This window comes from Rhinopithecus bieti, unplaced genomic scaffold, assembly GCF_001698545.2.
Source record: "Rhinopithecus bieti isolate Rb0 unplaced genomic scaffold, ASM169854v2 scaffold_23405, whole genome shotgun sequence".
Lineage (NCBI taxonomy): Eukaryota > Metazoa > Chordata > Mammalia > Primates > Cercopithecidae > Rhinopithecus > Rhinopithecus bieti.
This window is the reverse complement of record NW_016811519.1, coordinates 2,948,625-2,967,293: the sequence shown is the minus strand read 5'-3', so window position 1 is coordinate 2,967,293 and position 18,669 is coordinate 2,948,625. Positions and strand designations below refer to the sequence as shown.

Genomic DNA, 18,669 nt, shown 5'->3' with positions numbered 1-18,669 from the left:
TTCATTCCTTCCTTCCTTCCTTCCTTCTTTCTTTTTATTTCTTTCCTTTCTTTCTTTCTTTGATGGGGTCTTGCTCTGTTGCCCAGGCTGGAGTGCAGTAGTGTGATCTTGGCTCACTGAAACCTCTGCCTCACAGGTTCAAGCGATTCTCCTGCCTCAGCCTCCTGAGTAGCTGGGATTACAGGCGCCCACCACCATGCCCAGCTAATTTTTGTATTTTTAGTAGAGACAGGGTTTTACCATGTTGGTCAGGCTGGTCTCGAACTCCTGACCTCATGATCCGCCTGCCTTGGCCTCCCAAAGTGCTGGGATTATAGGTGTGAGCCACCATACCTGGCCAATTAATTTCTAAAGTAGAAATCTGTCTTTTTGTTCCACTACCCATTGACTTTGCCTTTTGGCTAAATTCCAAATTCCTTGGAATACATGGAATGCTCTCTATTTTTCTGAGCTTGGGTCACCCCTATAGTAGCCTCGCTATTTTTTTTTTTTTTTAGACAGAGGCTCACTCTGTTGCCCAAGCTGGAGTGTAGTGGTGTAATCTTGGCTTACTGCAACCTCCACCTCCTGGGCCCAAGTGATTCTCCTGCTTCAGCTTCCAAAGTAGCTGGGATTACAGGTGTGTACCACCATGCCCGGCAAATTTTTGTATTTTTAGTAGAGATGGGGTTTCTTCATGTTGACCAGGCTGGTCTTGAACTCCTGACCTCAGGTGATCTGCCTGCCTCGGCCTCGCTTCTTTATTTTAAGCTGTCTCATCCAACCTTACAAAATACTTTCAATTCAGTGACCACAGCAGTCCTTTGAATGCTGCTTGAGCCTGGAGGCATGAGCCTGTAACTGTTTTCCCTCCTCTAAGAGCAGCGTCCGTGTCTTCCTCCTCCTAGAGTCCCTGTTGCCTAGCAGAGTGTGGCTAATAGAGGTGCTCAAGAAACTTTTGTTGGGTGAATTGTGTAAATGGTTATAATCACATCTGATTTAATAAATAAGTTAAAATGCCACTGGGTGAGCTTATAACAATTGATTCAATTCTGTATTTTTGGTAATAGGATTTTCTTTTTTCTTTTTGAATTTCTTTTGACTAAGGAAAGCTAGTCTTAACTGGATGGATGTTTTAAAGAACCCTATCTATCATGTTTTTTTCTACACTATTAAATTAATTATTCATAATTGTTTCCATTTTAGATTTTACATTCTGAGAAATGCTTTCCTAAGTTATTTCTATTTCTATTTATTTTTTCTTTTCTTTCTTTCTTTTCTTTTTTTTTTTTTTTTGAGATGGAGTTTCACTCTTGTCACCCAGGCTGGAATGCAGTGGCATGATCTTGGCTCACTGCAACCTCTGCCTCCCAGATTCAAATGATTCTCCTGCCTCAGCCTCCTAAGTAGCTAGGATTACAAGCATGTGCCACCACGCTCAGCTAATTTTTGTATTTTTAGTAGAGACAGGATTTCACCATGTTGGCCAGGCTGGTCTCGAACTCCTGACCTCAGGTGATTCGCCTCCCTAAGTGCTGGGATTACAGGCATGAGCTACTGTTCCTGGTCAGTTATTTCTATTTCTATTATCCCATGTGTTTCAGTTTCATGCTTTGAGTGGCAAAAATATGTGCAACTACCAGCTGGTCTGTGACAATGATGAAAACCTGCAGAATAAAGAATCTGTGGTCCAGTGTCTGCATATCTTGTCGTCCTTAAGGCTCATCATGCAGGTGGCTCTGCCACAGGAGCATCTTTGCTGGATTATCTTCAATGGTATATGCCGATGTATTTTATTTTCCATTGTGTCTTTCAGAAAGTTACTTCAGTGCTAAGTTTGACTGTAGCTTGAGTACCTTGTGATTTAAAACATATGCATTTCATAATAGGATGATTGTATTTTTTTTCAACATTTGTATGACATGTTTGTCCTTGTAAATTGGGATGGATAAAGCATGTCTTTGGGTTTTCACTGGGGAAAGGGTCAGAGACTGTGGGAATAATCACTCTTGGGTGTTCAAAAAGCAGAGTTAACGAGTAAATATAGATGGGGAAAGGTCAAAGAACCAGTGCAGGTTAGATTGCTTCTAAGCATCACCCATTTACTGGCCCTGTCCTCAAACAACTTGGCTTTGGGTTTCTACAAAGTGACCTTCTCCTCCTACTTGATTTTGAGTGAGAAGCGCTGAGGAAACACACACACACACACACACACACACACACACACACACACGTACATTATGTGTATGTCCAAAGAAATGAATCTCAGCTAAAAAATGTAATACTTGCTTTTCTGTATTTTAAAGTTGCAACTTACTGTATTGTCCTCTGGATAATATATTTTTAAAAGGAAAATAATAATGACAGTGTGTTCGATGTGCATAAGCCAGGATCAAATAACTTCAAGGAAACATATTGGATTTTCCCTCATCCATGGCAACTGAAAGTATATTTTCTAGCCTTTTCCTTTCTCACCCACCCCCAAGTCATGTTTTGACATTTTGATTGAAATCAGACTTTGCATTTGCTGCCAGAGATGAGGCCAACTTTGATGAGATTTTTTCAGTCCAGTGATTATTAAGCTTTTGTGTCTGATCATCCTCCAGAGATTCGATGTTACCTGCACCACCACTGCCATCTCTTACACATCTTGGCAGGGACAGAGAAGGAGTAGCAATTCTGTGTTAGGCCCAGTGGTTGAGCCCTATGGTCAGCCCTTGTTTGAGTGGTGGAAGTGAGTATGATTCCCTGTCTTTACCCCTTTTAAGATCACAACCCAAACAAGTCTTTTTTTATTTTTTATTTTTTTGTCTGAGACAGGGTCTCGCTTTCTCACCCAGAGTGGAGTGCAGTGTGGCACAGTCACTGCAGCCTTGAGCCTTGAACTTCTGGTCTCAAGCCATTCTGCATCAGCCTTCCAAAGCACTGGAATTACATTTCTCTCAACAGTCTTTTTTTTTTGTTTTTTTGTTTTTTTTTTTGAGATGGAGTCTCATTGTGTTGTCAGACTGGAGTGCAGTGGCATGATCTCGGCTCACTGCAACCTCCACCTCCCAGGTTCAAGTGATTCTCCTGCCTCAGCCTCCCGAGTAGCTGGGATGACAGGCATGCACCACCACACCTGGCTAATTTTTGTATTTTTAGTAGAGACGGATTTTTACCGTGGTAGCCAGGCTGGTCTTGAACTCCTGGCCTTAGGCAGTCTGCCCACCTCCGCCTCCCGAAGTGCTGGAATTACAGGCGTGAACCACCATGCCCGGCCTCTCTCAATAGTCTTAAAAAAAAAAAAGATTATTTCTGTATCCTTGATACCCTTTTCTTGGTATGTGCTTTTTTCTTTTTCTCTTTTTTAATACACATGGCATTGTGCTCTAGATTTTGTTCTGTTTCCTATTTTTTTCCTGCTGAATATTGTGGTTTTAGAATCTAGCTAAGTTCCTGTATGTAAATCTAATTCATTAATTCAGCCTGCTGAATTATATTCCAGATATCCATACAGGCCTGGCGATGAGCACCTGGTTTGCCTGACCTCTCTAACTGCACAAATAATTCTGCAATGAATATCCTTACACATGTCCTTTTATAGACCTGTGCGAGAGTTTTCTGGGATCTGTGCCCAGGAGTGGAATTACTGGGTTCTGGGAGATACACATACTTAGTTTCAGTAACTACTCTCCCTGTTTTAATTTATTCATCTAAAACTTACTGAATACCTACCATATGCTAGGCATTGTTCTAGGTGCTAGGGACACAGGAGTGGACAATGGACAAAATCTGTTCTCATGCTGACTTCCATTGCAGGGAGATGCTAAACAAATCAAAACTGAATTGTGTCAGATGGTGACGAGTGCTATGGAGAAAAGTCAAAGCCAGAAGGGGATAGAGAGAGCAGGGGCTGAGCTGCTGAGATGACTGGGGAACAAAGACCTGAAGGAGTTTGGATAGTGAAGTTTCTGGGTGTTTGGTGGAAGGGCATTCCAGCTGGGGGATCAACAAGTGCAAAGACCCTGAAGTTTTGACAATTTGGAATTTAAGTAGTCAAAACTATATTTGACTGAAAAGGTCAAATGTGCCTTGATAACTTATCAAAATACATTTGACCTTTTCAGTTAGACATTTACTGTATTTACTTTTAATTGACTGTTATACACACACACACCCTTGGTTTCTTCAAATATTTAACCAATCTTGGTTTTTAAATAAAAATTTAGGCTGGGCACGGTGGCTCACACCTGTAATCCTAACACTTTGAGAGGCCAAGGCAGGCGGATCACCTGAGGTCAGGAGTTCAAGACCAGCCTGGATAACATGGTGAAACTGGGTCTCTACTAAAAATGCAAAAATTAGCTGGATGTAGTGGTGCATGCCTATAATCCCAGTTACTTGGGAGGCTGAGGCAGGAGATTTGCTTGAACCTGGGAGGCGGAGGTTGCAGTGAGCCAAGATCATGCCACTGCACTCCAGCTTGGGTGACAGAGCAAGACTCCATCTCAAAAAGGAACAAAGCCAAACAAACTTCCAGAAATACCCTGAGATCATAAAGATTCAGTCTGTGTTCCATCTGATACCATTTACTCTCTGAGTCTGGCTTTTGCAGCAGGAATTTGTGAGCCATGCCAAGATCTTGAACTGTCAAAGGACTCAGTTACAATTAGAACCTTTTAGGGCTGGAAAGGTTAAAGGCACCTTTTTGAAATACAGAAGGCCCTTGTCATTCTTGAGGGCAGTCTCCTGAGGCCTTCCTGAGTTCCCCAGTTCCCCGTTACTGGTATGTTTATATAGGCTCCTGGCTTACATCCTCATCACATGTTTTGTGGACAGGCACGTGTTTCCTGTGCATATTTTTACTTGGTGACTGTTTTTTTTTTTTTTTCCTACAAAGAAACACTTATACAATTTTATTTTTAAAGATGAAGAGTAGAGGCCAGGAATGGTGGCTCATGCCTCTCATCCCAGCACTTTGGGAAGCCAGATCACTGGAGGTCAGGAGTTTGAGGCCAGCCTGGCCAACATGGCCAGACCCCGTCTCTACTAAAAATACAAAAATTAGCTGAGCGTGGTGGCAAGTGCCTGTAATCCCAGCTACTCGAGAGCCTGAGGCACAGGAATCGCTTGAACCCAAGAGGCGGAGGTTGCGGTAAGCCAAGATTGCACCACTGTACTCCAGCCTGGGTGACGGAGCGAGACTCTATCTCAAAAAAAAAAAAAAAAAAAAAAAAAAAAAAAAAAAAGAAAAAAAGACAAAATGAAAAGGTGAAGAGTAGAGGTCAACAAAGCCTCGTTGAGATAAGTCTGCTGAGCTCGAGTTGTTATTAGTCGAGTGGTTTCTTCCCCAGTGGATCTTCAGTGGAATGAATAACTGCAGGTGCTGGGGGTAGTCACACGAATAATGCCGAGTCCCTGAGTATTAAGGACCAATGGCATTCTCTATGAAATTTAGGGTACTATACATTTAAGTTTAAAGTTTGTTCAATTTGGGGGGGTCACTGATTTGTGTAATTGATGTTTATGATGCTTACAGTTGTGTTTTAATCAAGTGATAGATGTTTTGGTGCAGTTGCCATTTTCTCACAAACTTTTTATTTATTCATTTTTTTGAGATGGATATTTGCTCTGTCACACAGGCTGGAGTGCGGTGGCGCAATCTTGGCTCACTGCAACCTCTGTCACCTGGGCTTAGGTGATTCTCCTGCCTCAGTCTCCTGAGTAGCTGGGATTACAGGTGCACACCATCATGCCTAGCTAATTTTGTATTTTTAGTAGAGATGGGTTTTCTCCACATTGGCCAGGCTGGTCTCGAATTCCTGACCTCAGGTGTTTTGCCCGCCTTGGCCTCCCAAAGTGCTGGGATTACAGGTGTGAGCCATCATGCCCGGCCATCAGAAACTTTTAAAGTTTAAACCTGAACATAGAATTCATAACTGTTGAACTTTTATGGTTACAAATATTAGATACTTTATAGAAAATATTTAGACTCCTGTTATAATTACATGCCTTTTAAAAGCATGTTACCATCTTTTGGTTATGTTTATAGCTTGATAAACTGCTTGTATACAGAGAGAAGTATGGTGATGTTCCCCACTCCTCTCTTCAACCCTCCCTCCAGCCTTCTATCCTCTTTTAATTAATGGTCTGACAAAAAAGCATACTTGAATAACCTTACTTAGGTGTTGGAAATGCTGTTTTTCATTAGAATGCTTATAGGACACACCATAATAATGGGAAAAACGTTATATGAGTCCAAGAGTGAATATAATGTGACCTGTTATGCATTGCAATTTTTAAATTATTATGAGTTTCCTTGTTGAGTATTTTGCCATGCTGATTAAATATGTATTCTGATCTTATTTGGAGATAAATCTTTAGTTTTTCAACCATAAGGAAACCATGGGAACCAATAATATGTATATTTTTGAGATGGAGTCTTGCTCTGTCGCCCAGGCTACAGTGCAGTGGCACGATCTCAGCTCACTCTAATCTCCGCCTCTCAGGTTCAAGCAATTTTTCTGCCTCAGCCTCCCGAGTAGCTGAGACTACAGGTGCGTGCCACCACCTCCGGCTAATTTTTGTATTATTAGTAGAAACGGGGTTTCACCATATTGGCCCAGCTGGCCTTGAACTCCTGACCTCGTGATCCGCCTGCCTCAGGCTCCCAAAGTGCTGGGATTACAGGCATAGCCACTGTACCCAGCTGGGAACCAGTAATATTTTATATGAATTAATGAAAGCACAAGGTACATAAATTATGCCACTAGAATTATTCTTTTGTTCATTATACTTCAAAACTTAAATTGCCTGGAAAATGAGACTAAAAGATTCTTGTGTCAACATGTTTAAAATATGGCCATATTAATTATTTTAATGATTTTGTTTACAAGTTACACGAAAAATTATGATGAGTATGACTCTGTATACCATTATCAGACTTTCTCATGAGATCACTTGTTTTGGGAACTACAGACTTGAACCACAGAAATTGGAATATAAAATTTCTACCATTTGACTGTACAACATGTTAACAATCGTTTTCTCCATCCAGGTACCATTTATATTTACACCATTTGCAGAAAACTGATGGCCATAGGTCAGTCTTCCAAGGTATGAAATGTACTGACCAAATATTTTCCCCTCTATTTCCTGTTTTATTTTTCTTAAGGCTTTCATTACGCAGTATATTGAATGTTAAACAAGGAATATTTAGATAATTATATAATATAAAATTTAGTAAATATATATTATATAGCATTATTATTCTTAGTTTTGCTTTAATAGGGATCATATGTTAAAATATAGATGATAAAATGTTAATGAAAAGAAAGGAAATTCCTGAAGATGTTAGTATTCTCTGTGTCTCAGATAGTCGTACTTGTCACACTTGATAGTGAATATCCATCTGGTTAGTATAGCTTTAGGTAGGGTGACCACCCATCCTGGCTTGCCCAGCAAAGTCCTGGTTTATGCCTGTTTTCCTGTTAGTAATTATCAGTAGTGCCCACTTTTACTAGCAAAAGTGGCCTGGGCCGGGTGCAGTAGCTTACACCTGTAATCCTAGCACTTTGGGAGACCTAGACAGGCAGATCACTTGAGGCCAGGAGTTAGAGACCAGCTTGACCAACATTGCAAAACCCCGTCTTTACAAAAAATGCAAAAATTAGCTGGACCTGGTGGCATGTACCTGTAGTCCCAGCTTCTTGGGAGGCTGAGGTGGGAAGATTGCTTGAGCCTGGGAGGCAGAGGTTGCAGAGAGCCGAGATCATGCCACTTTGCACTCTAGCCTGAGTGACAGAACAAGACTCTGTCTCAAATAAAATAAAATAGAAAATTTAAAAAAGGTGCCCTGGTTTGGATGATAAACTATGGTTACCCCCTTTATGTCATGATATGAAGCTTGGATTTTATTCTGCTTGAAGTGCTTTCACTTCTGGCCTGCATGCTAATCGGGTGAATGCACACTTAAACTCTAACCCGGCTGCATGACGAAGGCAAGGAGACTTTATTTTATAATAAGATTCTTACCAGTACTCACTGCTCAGTGTTAGCTTGAGGAAGTTGCTGACACTTCTATTGACTTCCCTACAATGTTGGTAGCGTTTTTGTCTGTGGGAGACATATTTATTCCCTGTATTAATTTTCCAGTTATTGGAATGTAGGCCAAGAAGGGCGAACATACTCCCATTGAGACCCAGCTTGAGTTGTTGCTGGCATCTGAAACATGACTACTTTTATTCTTTATTCCATGCAGAACCTTACCCTGAATATTCTAACACTCAGGAGAGATACGTTTTTTTCTCATTTCCTCAAAGCATAGCCAAGTATCTTAAAAGTTGACAACATTTGAAAAATAAAAATGGAAGTAAAGAAATTTGCATGCTCAATGGATGACATTAATTACGTGTTCTCTCTCTGTTTTGCTTCTCAAATTAAAAAACTCTATGACAGACAGTGACTTGAAGCTCTGTGCCAGCTTTCTGAGTGTGAATTAAATTGAGGGGGACTGTCCCAGGTCTAATGTAAACTTGGCCTACAGACTATTGCAATGATGCTACATTCAGTTCCACATGATTTCCTAAAGAGAATTTGCATACTCTGGTTGCTTTTGGTGTAACAACAACAAACACGGCTTCACAGGACCATCATAGTTTGGTCTGCTGCGGTGCTTGCTGCCAAAGCTTTGAAGGGCAGAGATGTCTGTGCCAACATTTGACTGTTAGTGTTTGTGCTTGTTAATGCTGAGGGAATTTTAAAGTGACAGTCATCTTAAAATAATTTCTTATTCATAACCTTTGTTATAACCTTCCTCTCTGCCTCATATACCATGAGTTTGTCTCTGGTAAAATAAGGATAGTTGAGTATTTTGTCATGCTGATTAAATATGTATTCTAATCTTATTAGGAGATAAATCTTCAGTTTTTCAACCATAAGGAAACCATGGGAACCAATAATATTTTATATGAATTAATAAAAGCACAGGGTACATAAATTATGCCGCTAAAATTATTCTTTTGTTAATTATATTTCAAAACTTAAATTGCCTGTAAAATGAGACTAAAATGAGTATAGTTCTTTTTTTTCTTTTTTTTGAGACTGAGTCTTGCTCTGTCGCCCAGGCTAGGTGCAGTGGCGCCATCTTAGCTCACTGCAACATCTGCCTCCTGGGTTCAAGTGATTCTCCTGCCTCAGCCCCGTGAGTAGCTGGGATTACAGGCACCCACCACCATGCCCGGCTAATTTTTTGTATTTTTAGTAGAGATGGAGTTTCAACATATTGGCTAGGCTGGTCTCGAACCCCTGACCTCCAGTTATCTGCCTGCCTCGAGCCTCCCAAAGTGCTGGGATTACAGGCGTGAGCCATGGTGCCTAGCCCAAATTGAGTATAGTTCTGTGATGCCAGTCTTGTGAGATGGGAATGGGAGGTGAGGGATGCAATAATTTTGGGGTGGTGGGTGGTTGTACATTTGGCACTTGAAGATCTGAATGACATTCTTTCTGTTTGTTTAATATAGCATGTTTCAAGGAAATTAATAATTTTCACCAGTAATTCCCAAACCCCCAGATGGTAAATTGATTCCTGAGCTGAGGCTAAAAATGGATTTGATGGGTCCATTTAATTGAGACAAGTCCTTGGAGGTCCCACCGTGTGTGAGATGTCCTGGGTCTGAGGGATTTGAATCCTGTAGTGACTTCAGAGTTCAAGTATGTTATAGCATAAGACGGAAGGAAAAATAGACCTGGGCTCCTCACACTGTCTAAACTCCCGTTTATATAGGATCTAGGCATGATGGCTGGCTTTTGTTATTTTTATTGAATCTGTAGTGTGTGCTAGGTCCTGTGAAAGACTTATGAGGTGGGCAGGAGCATCATCATCATTAGTGTTGATTAAATAAATCTGCGGTCATCAAGCATGCTTGTAAGCACTTTCATTTATCCTCACATGTAATCTTAACAGCACCACTTTGAGAAAACTGCTGTTATTACCTCTCTCTCTCTATATATATATTTTTGAGACGGAGTCTTGCTCTGTCACCCAGGCTGGAGTGCAGTGGTGCGGTCTTGGCTCCCTGAAAGCTCCGCCTCCCAGGTGCACGCCATTCTCCTGCCTCAGCCTCCCCAGTAGCTGGAACTACAAGCGCCCGCCTCCACGCCCGGCTAATTTTTTAATATTTTTAGTAGACACGGGGTTTCACTGTGTTAGCCAGGATGGTCTCGATCTCCTGACCTCGTGTTCTGCCCGCCTCAGCCTCACAAAGTGCTGGGATTACAGGTGTGAGCCTCCGCGCCCGGCCATTACCTCTATCTTATGGAATAGATAAGCGAGCTGAGGCTGGGAAAAGTGACTTTGCTGAGGGTCACACATCTAGTCAGAGATGTACTGAGACCAGGGGCAATGTCACCCTGTACCGTTAGAATAATGCACGTCTGTTGACTAAATGGAATCCCATCATGACCCATTCTATTTTGGTTTACTTACCCAAATGGAGAAGCTGCAGAGAAGGAGCTGATATTTTCTGATATAACCCTGTCTTCCTAAAGACATCCTGAAAGCGAGAACTAACCAGGGGCTCTTCCTTAGTGCTGCAGGAGGTCACCAGCATAAGCTTAGGGAATAGAAGGTGGTCAGACTTCTGAAACCTCTTTCCCTGAGGACATACGACCATTTTGCTTTTGTTTATGGAGTAGTTTCTTTGACGGCATTTAAAACTGTAGTATAGTACTCAGCAAACATTAAAGAATACATCTATAATCAGTTCATTCTAAGAAACGATTGATTTCTGTTTCATTTTACTATGAAACTGAAGTAGTTTGACAGTGTATGTGGCTTGAACAGTTACTGTCAAATTATTTCACATACCATTACATAAACTTTAAGTCCTAACTTTGAAATTGCTTGTCATTTTCTTTAAATGGTGTAAGCTGATATAAATGAGGCTGCAGCGCCATCCTGTGGCTGAGCTGATTAATCGTGTGTATGTTTCCTACTGAACACCTACAACATGCTCTTACTGGGACCATGTTTTGGATATGGATATCATTTGACTTTTCAAAGTTTTTTTTTTTTCCCATGAAGAGAATAGTCCTGATGTATCCTTTTAATTTTTTTTTAATTAATAGAAACAATTATTTGTAGCTTTTAAGGGTAAGAAAAAAATGCTACAAATTGAGTCATATTTTGAAAATGGCTTTTCCTGTTTAAACTTGAAAGATAGTTTTTCATAACCCTATGTAGTTTATGGTGAGCTTCTCCCCTTTGTCAAGGCTCCTCTGTGTAGTGGAAAGAACACTGCACTTGGGAGTTCAAAGATCTGAGTTTCAGCCCCAGCTCTTTTGCTTAGAATGAGTTTAGCCTCGTGGAGTCAAGCTAGATTACTTTTAAGATCCCTTCTGGCTCAAAAAACTTTGATTTTCCATAAACAAATCAAATGCAATGTGAACAATTGTTAACTGAAGCTATTTTTATTTTGCAATGTGACATTTCTAATACCAGGAGTCCTGAAGGATTTTAGAAAGATGTGAATTTAAAGGGGAAATTTAGGCATGGCTTAATCATATACCACCCAACCCAAACCACAACAATCCAAATGCAAAAATCTGAAAGAGAGATTGTTAGGGAGCAGCAAATGTGAGAAAATTCAAGGGTTTTTGGTGATCTGATTAATTTCATATCAGTTCACAAAGTTCACAACAATAACAATGACAGCAACAACAAAAACAGCAATGAATCAACCTCGGTCTAATTTAGAAGAGGTACAGTGTCCACAGCCAGGGACTGAGAGCATTCACTGTACTGTGGTCTAGCCATACACCCTGAAAGGATGCTGGCAACCTGAGGCAAAGCCACAGAAGGCCAATCATGGTGGAGAAGGGCAGTGCAGTTCCGTGAGGGATGGAAGTACTTGGGGATATTTACCCTGGATGAGAGAGCCGAGGGAGAGGGCAGGCTGCATAAGTGTTTTTAGATTTCTGGATGGCTGTAATTTAGAAGTGAGTTTTGGACTGCTTTGTGTTGTTCTGGAAGGCATGATGAGGACCAATGCACTGGAGGTATATCAAGGTGGATTTTATTTTAGATTGTGGAAGTATTTTCCTAGCATGTCATGTACATTATCTCTTTCTCCATAACAACACTATTGTGATGTGAAAAAATACCCATTTTACAGATGAGAAAATTGAGCCCTAAAGAGGTAAAATGATCCAGTCACTAGGTGGTAAAACTGGGACTGAAATCCCGGTTTGTTTAATTCTAATCTTGGACCATTTCTACTAAGCATTGCAGGCCCCAGGCTGTAAGCCTTTTTCATTTTCCTTACCTCCTATACCAGCTAATCTTCAGAATAATATACTGGTTCCACGCTAACAAATAACAATTGTATCATTGGAGTTAATTCCTGGACTACTGTTGACATGATAAATACTAATAAAAATGAGCAGAGAAGCTTGTAAGAAGACAAGATAGGCCGGGTGCAGTGGCTCATGCCTGTAATTCCAGCACTTTGGGAGGCCTAGGCAGATGGATCACTTGAGGTGAGGAGTTCAAGACCAGAGTGCTCAACAGGATAAAACCTCCTCTCTACTAAAATAGAAAATTAGCCAGGTGTGGTGGTGCACACCTGTAGTTCCAGTTACTTAGGAGGCTGAGGCATGAGAATCAATTGAACCCAGGAGGCGGAGGTTGCAGTAAGCTGCAATTGTGCCATTACACTCCAGCCTGGGTGACAGAGCAAGACTCTCTAAAAACAAACAAACAAAAAGACATTTTAGAATGTCCTCCAAAATGGCTTGAAATTTTGAGTTCTTTAAATTATCTTTTACTTTTTAAATGCTTGTTTCTTCTTGACATGTTATTTATGGTATTTTTGGTTTAAGTAATCAGCAACTTGTGCTCACAACTTAGAATTTGATTATATTTAATACAATTATCATTATTAGCTTAAAATGAAAACGAATCCAATGGTGCCCTTTATTTTGCAGGCCTTAGAGTATCTCCTGTGGGCCAGCATGTGTATGGAGTCCTTGGTCCCGCTCCTGTCGCTCAGGTACTTGACATGGCGCACTACTCTCTACACGGCTGTTTGCCAGTGCTGCTATGACTGCCAAGCCGGAATTCATGGAGAGGTATGCTGCTTTTTAACCCTGAGGAGTCAATTTTTTTTTTTTTTTGAGATGGAATCTCACTCTGTTGCCCAGGCTGGAGTGCAGTGACGTGATCTTGGCTCACTGCAATGTCTGCCTCCCATGTTCAAGTGATTCTTCTGCCTCAGCCTCCTGAGTAGCTGAAATTACAGGCATACGCCACCCATGCCCAGCTAATTTTTGTATTTTTAGTAGAGACAGGGTTTTTCCACGTTGGCCAGGCTGATCTTGAACTCCTGAACTCAGGTGATCTGCCTGCCTTGGCTTCTCATAATTACAGGTGTGAGCCACCATGCCCAGGCCCAATATTTTAAAATAGAGCGTATCCAGCATTTTCTTCCTTAGATGTCTACAAGGGGAAAAGCAAAACCCAACCAAAGAATTGAAAGGAAGCAAAGACAAAAGTTCAAGGCTTTATTTGCACAAATTTGTTTGGCTTTTCCATTCTGTTTCTCTTACCCTCCTTTCTGGTCTCTCCTTTATTCTCTATTCACTTTCACCTTCTTTGCTCCATTTCTGAGTAAGATTTTGGAATTTTTTAAATTAAGATTTTATTTTAAATGACAAATAATAATTGTATATACTTAGGAGGTACAATGTGATGTTTTGTTGAATGTATACACTGTGGAATGATTATATTAAGCTAAGTAACATATTCATCTTCTCACATGTCTTTTTCTTGTAGTGAGAACACTTAAAATCTATTCATTAGCAATTTTGAAATATGCAATACGTTGTTGTTAACTATGATCACCATGCTGTGCAGTAGATCTCAAAAATTTCTGTCTGCTGTCTTTCCATCCTCATTTTGCTCTTGGACACAAGCCGCCTTCCCTCCTCGTTTAGTTTTGTGTTCCTTATCACTTAGCACGCTCTTGTCTTGCTTTTCTCTGCTAACCACCATTTAATACACTTTCTTTTTCTTTTGTTTTCTTTCTTTCTTTTTTAAGACAGAGTCTTGCTCTGTTGCTCAGGCTGGAGTATAGTGGTCTGATCACAGCTCACTGCAGTCTTAGTCTCTGGAGTAGCTGGGACTGCAGATGCACACCACTATGCCCAGCTAATTGAATACACCTTCTAATGACCATTTAATACACTCTATTTTTTTGTTTTTCCTTCTTTCATATCTTTTTGATCGAGTACTTGAAATATAACTTAACTTCAGGCTGGGCATGGTGGCTCATGCCTGTAATCCCAGCACTTTGGGAGGCTAAGGCAGGTGGATCACCTGAGGTCAGGAGTTCAAGACCAGCTTGGCCAACATGGCAAAACCTTGTCTCTACTAAAAATACAAAAATTAGTCAGGCATGGTGGTGTGTGCCTGTAGTCCCAGCTACTCAAGAGGCTGAGACAGGAACCCGGGAGGCTGAAGTTGCAGTGAGCTGAGATTGCACCATTGCACTCCAGCCTGGGCAACAAGAGTAAAACTCCATCTCAAAAAAAAATTATATATATATATAAAATTTATATATATATGTGTGTGTGTGTATATATATATACTCCAGGGCTTCTATTGGCCTGTAGAGTGCCCCAGTGTAAATCTGAAAAAGGCACCTTCTCTACATTACGTGATACCTGGCTTGGTCAGTGGATGGGGCCTTGGTGAGAAAGAGAAATAAGCACCCCTTCCTTTGGGCCAACACGTTCCTGCATGAGGGTACATGGTTTGGTATGTGGGGCATAAGCTGGACTTCTGCTCTAGTCAACCTCTTTGGCTGGAAGTCCTGTGTAGGACTGCTTTCATGGCTGTGTACATGCCTGTTCATATCTTGTTGACAACCATAAATAAATCATCTGGCCAATTCACAGTTCCATTTAGTTTTTCCTGCCTGAACTAATTCTGAAGGGTTAGATGCTGGTGGCACATAGGCAGAGGAACAGCCTAATTCAACCTTCACGGGTTACTTGTGTAGCTCAAGATAGATTCCAGAAAGACAACTCGTCATATATATATATATATAGAGAGAGAGAGAGAGAGAGTTAACGTCAGTGTACTAGTGGTGGCATATTTTGTTCTGTAGCTATTAAGATTATTAGGGAATGAAACTTTTATAGTGTTTTGGCCATTTGATCCCATTTGGGATTTTTCTTTATTGGAAAATGTAACCCTTCATATATGTTAATATTGTGGTTGGTCTAGAAGCATCTTCATTAAAAATTACAAATGGTGAATGAAATATTTCAAAGAGATGGTGAAATAAGGGACATGAACTCTTGTTATTGAGTTCTTAATAACTCCCTTGAACTCATTTGTTATCTCTAGAGGATTATAATAATGGTGATATGATTAAATAAGAAAGCCTCCCTTCTTCCTTCCTTCAGATATTTATTAAACACAGTGTGCTGCGTACTGGAGACACAAAAATGAGTAAGATCCTTTCAGGAAGTCACAGTTTGGTGGTCAATGTGAACAGTTAAGTAGATAATACAGCATGTCATGATAGGAAGGTTAGGATTTGAGAAGAGCAACTGAGGACGTGCGCGCGTGTTTGTGCGCACATGAGGACATGCAGTGCCAAATGCTGAGAAGTGATAGTCTGTATGGAGCTACTGTTTAAGTCATATTTCAGCTTTCCTTTTTAAAATTTCTTAATTCACAAAGTTACCTTATCTCACCGTTTATTGGAGAGTTTAATGGTTCTTAAAGAAAATGAGACTAGATAAAAGGAGTCAGCATTAACTTAGAGCTTAATTCACAGATTAAATCAAATGCCTAGGAGAACAAAACATATTGTCTTTATACATTTTAATCACTATATTCTGATTTATGAATTAAATTTATTTTAATCGCATGTAGGCATTTGCTCGGCGTGCTTTGGCTAAAATTGATGAGTTAAGACAACTGGAATTAATGAGTTCCTCAAAATCCCAGGAAGAATCGCGAAGATATTTTAGAGAGGCCACAATAAAGGTATAAAAATTTCTTGAAATAAAAGAAATTTACCACACTCTACAGCTGGTTAAATACTTAATATTAGTAGTTGGGAAGTATATCTCATTGTTATTTCATGTATAATTCTGCTTTTTGAGGCAGATGGCAGTGATGATCTTCAAAAGAGGAGTCTTTGAATCTAGAAGAAAAAACAAAGCTGTCTTTAGACCCAAGATAAGAATTAACCTAAGGGAAGTACAAACTGTAAGTCTAAACGTATCTTCTCTCTTTAAGACTCTTTTTGCAGTGTATTTGTATTATGCTCTGATATCTTTCAAGCCTAGTCACTCATTAAATTCTGCCCCCAGTTCTCTGCCTCAATGGGTAAATAGAGAGAAGAGTGTTTTTCTAGTTTGCACATAGCCTCACTTCATCTCTTTCTCAAAGCTTTTGTGTCTTAGCACAATCCCAGTTTTGCAACCTTAAAGGACAAGAGGCTGAAGAGGAGCCAGTGAAAGATTTCAATGAACCGGCTCTTGCAAATGAATAGGCCTCTGAGTGGTTCTGCGCATGCCTTTGTCTTTGACCGCTTAGGGTGAGCTGAGCAGGCGAGCAGGCTTTTAGGCTGCAGAGAAGATGGAGGCACCTTTTCTCATCAGCCTTAGGTTTTACCCTTGGGAATGTTCAGGAGCTAGGTTATCCAGTAGCAACAAACAACCCCCGTACCTCAGGTGGCTTAAAACAATTTATTGTCTACTGGAGTCATATGTTATTTTAGTTATCAGGGGCTCTGCCTTACAAAAGCTGCTCAGGGCCAGGCTGAAGAGCAGCCTTCGTTTCAAACATTGCTAGTCATTTGGCCAGAGGGGATAAAAGAGAGCTCTGGGGAACCTTGCACATCTAGTGATGCTCAGCATAGAAGTGACATGAGTCTGTTCTTCTCATATGTGGTAACCAGCCACACAGCCTCTCCCAACCACAAGCAAACACTAGTAAAGATGACCATAGGGCAGGGAGTAGGCAACGTCAGGCCTGTGGGGCCCTCAGCCCTTTTTCTTCCCCTTGTCTTTTTTTTCTTCTTCTTCCCTTTGCCTTCCTGACTCTTAATATCCCCCAGAGCCCAGTTCTATATCATTTTGAAGCTCTACCTGACTGTTCTAGATGGATATATACCCTCTTCTGCGAGCTTCCATGTAGGGATTGAAAATGAATCTATGGTGAAGGAGATGAGCAGTTTCTTACAGAAGAGGTGTATCAAATCTCAGAACCTGGAAAGGATTTGGGAAATTATCTGGTTCAGTCATTTTATATTACAGATGGGAAAATAAAGCCTGCAGTATTTAAATGACTGGCTCAAGATCACAAAGGCAGCCGCTGGCAGAACCAGAACCAGCACCTGCATCTCTTAAGTCCAGTGCTCAGCCGCTACTCCAATCACTGCTACTCTCTTTCCTCATTTCTTCTGAACACATTTAGGAGTAATCCTTTTTCTTTCTTTTAAATGAATTATTATATTTAAATACAAATGGTTTTTGGACATGGTACCTTTCCATTGCTACTTAGTGTGACAATATTGACTACTGAGCCCACAGGTACCTTTTATACATCCCTTTTAAGATGTATCCCTTACTAACCAACAGTCTATTAAATGGTGAGTAATTAATTAAATTATAGGCAATTCCTCGGATAAGCTTTTAAGCTAACTTAGAAGTCAGAGTAGGCAAAATTTGCTGGGGGTCAGTGATAAATAGAGCTTCACTAGGAATAGACACATGATGTTGGGAAATTAACATAATACATCTCCCAGAGTAGATGTCATGGAGACCATAGTATTTAGAGATGGAACCAAACTGTACAGTTGTGCCATTCAGATTTTCATTCATCCTGACATTTTAAATAATAATATAATGTATCCTATGCAGTATATATGTCATAATTTGTCTATTTTATCATTATTATTTTAGTTCTTTCAAATTTTTTTGCTATTTTAAGTATTGATATCATCCACATCTTCAGACATGCTTATTTTTTTTCTTTCTTTTATTTCCTGTGGATAAAATTCCAGGTGTAGGATTACAGAATCGAAGGACATAAACATTTTATTTCCCTTGATATATATTGCCAACTTGCTTTCCAAAACAAGTATTCCTATTTTCAAGGTGACAACTTGCAAGTACCAATTATTTTACCACAAGCTATTATTATTTTTATATTATTATTTGTTTGTTTTTTTTTTTTTGCTAATTCAGTTTTCATAAGATGGCTTGCCATTTTAACTTTGTTTTTTTGAGCCAGCTTTTCTTTCATTGTGTGAATTATTTTTTAGTCTTTGACCATTTATCTACTAGGGATTTCAATTTTCAAAATATACTTGAATGAGCTCATTATTTTATAGACATTATTATTTTGCTTTTATACTTGACAATCCATTGTTTTCCTTATCGCTTCAGCTTTAATTCTTTTTTTATAGATCTTTTAAATATTTATATTTCAAAATCTTTTACTTAATATTTTATTTACAGCTCTGATAAATATTCCATTCTTTTTGCTAGTTTTTCTATGATATTTTATAAGTAATTTCATTGTCTTATTCACTTGGGTTTTACTATTTCATTTTGAATACTTCTAATTATTCATAAAGTTGATTATGCTGTTTCAGTATGTATTTTTAAAAGCTCTGTTTTAACCTA

General features: G+C 39.9%; 1 protein-coding gene across 1 annotated transcript in view; it reads left to right on the top strand.

The window, feature by feature from the left end:
- Nucleotides 1-18,669, top strand: part of CFAP54 (cilia and flagella associated protein 54) — a 374,000-nt gene that overhangs the window by 15,875 nt on the left and 339,456 nt on the right. The window contains 5 exon segments of the mRNA XM_017893969.1: nt 1,584-1,755; nt 7,019-7,077; nt 12,946-13,089; nt 15,905-16,018; nt 16,142-16,243. Of these exon segments, the coding sequence (XP_017749458.1) occupies nt 1,584-1,755; nt 7,019-7,077; nt 12,946-13,089; nt 15,905-16,018; nt 16,142-16,243 (591 nt within the window).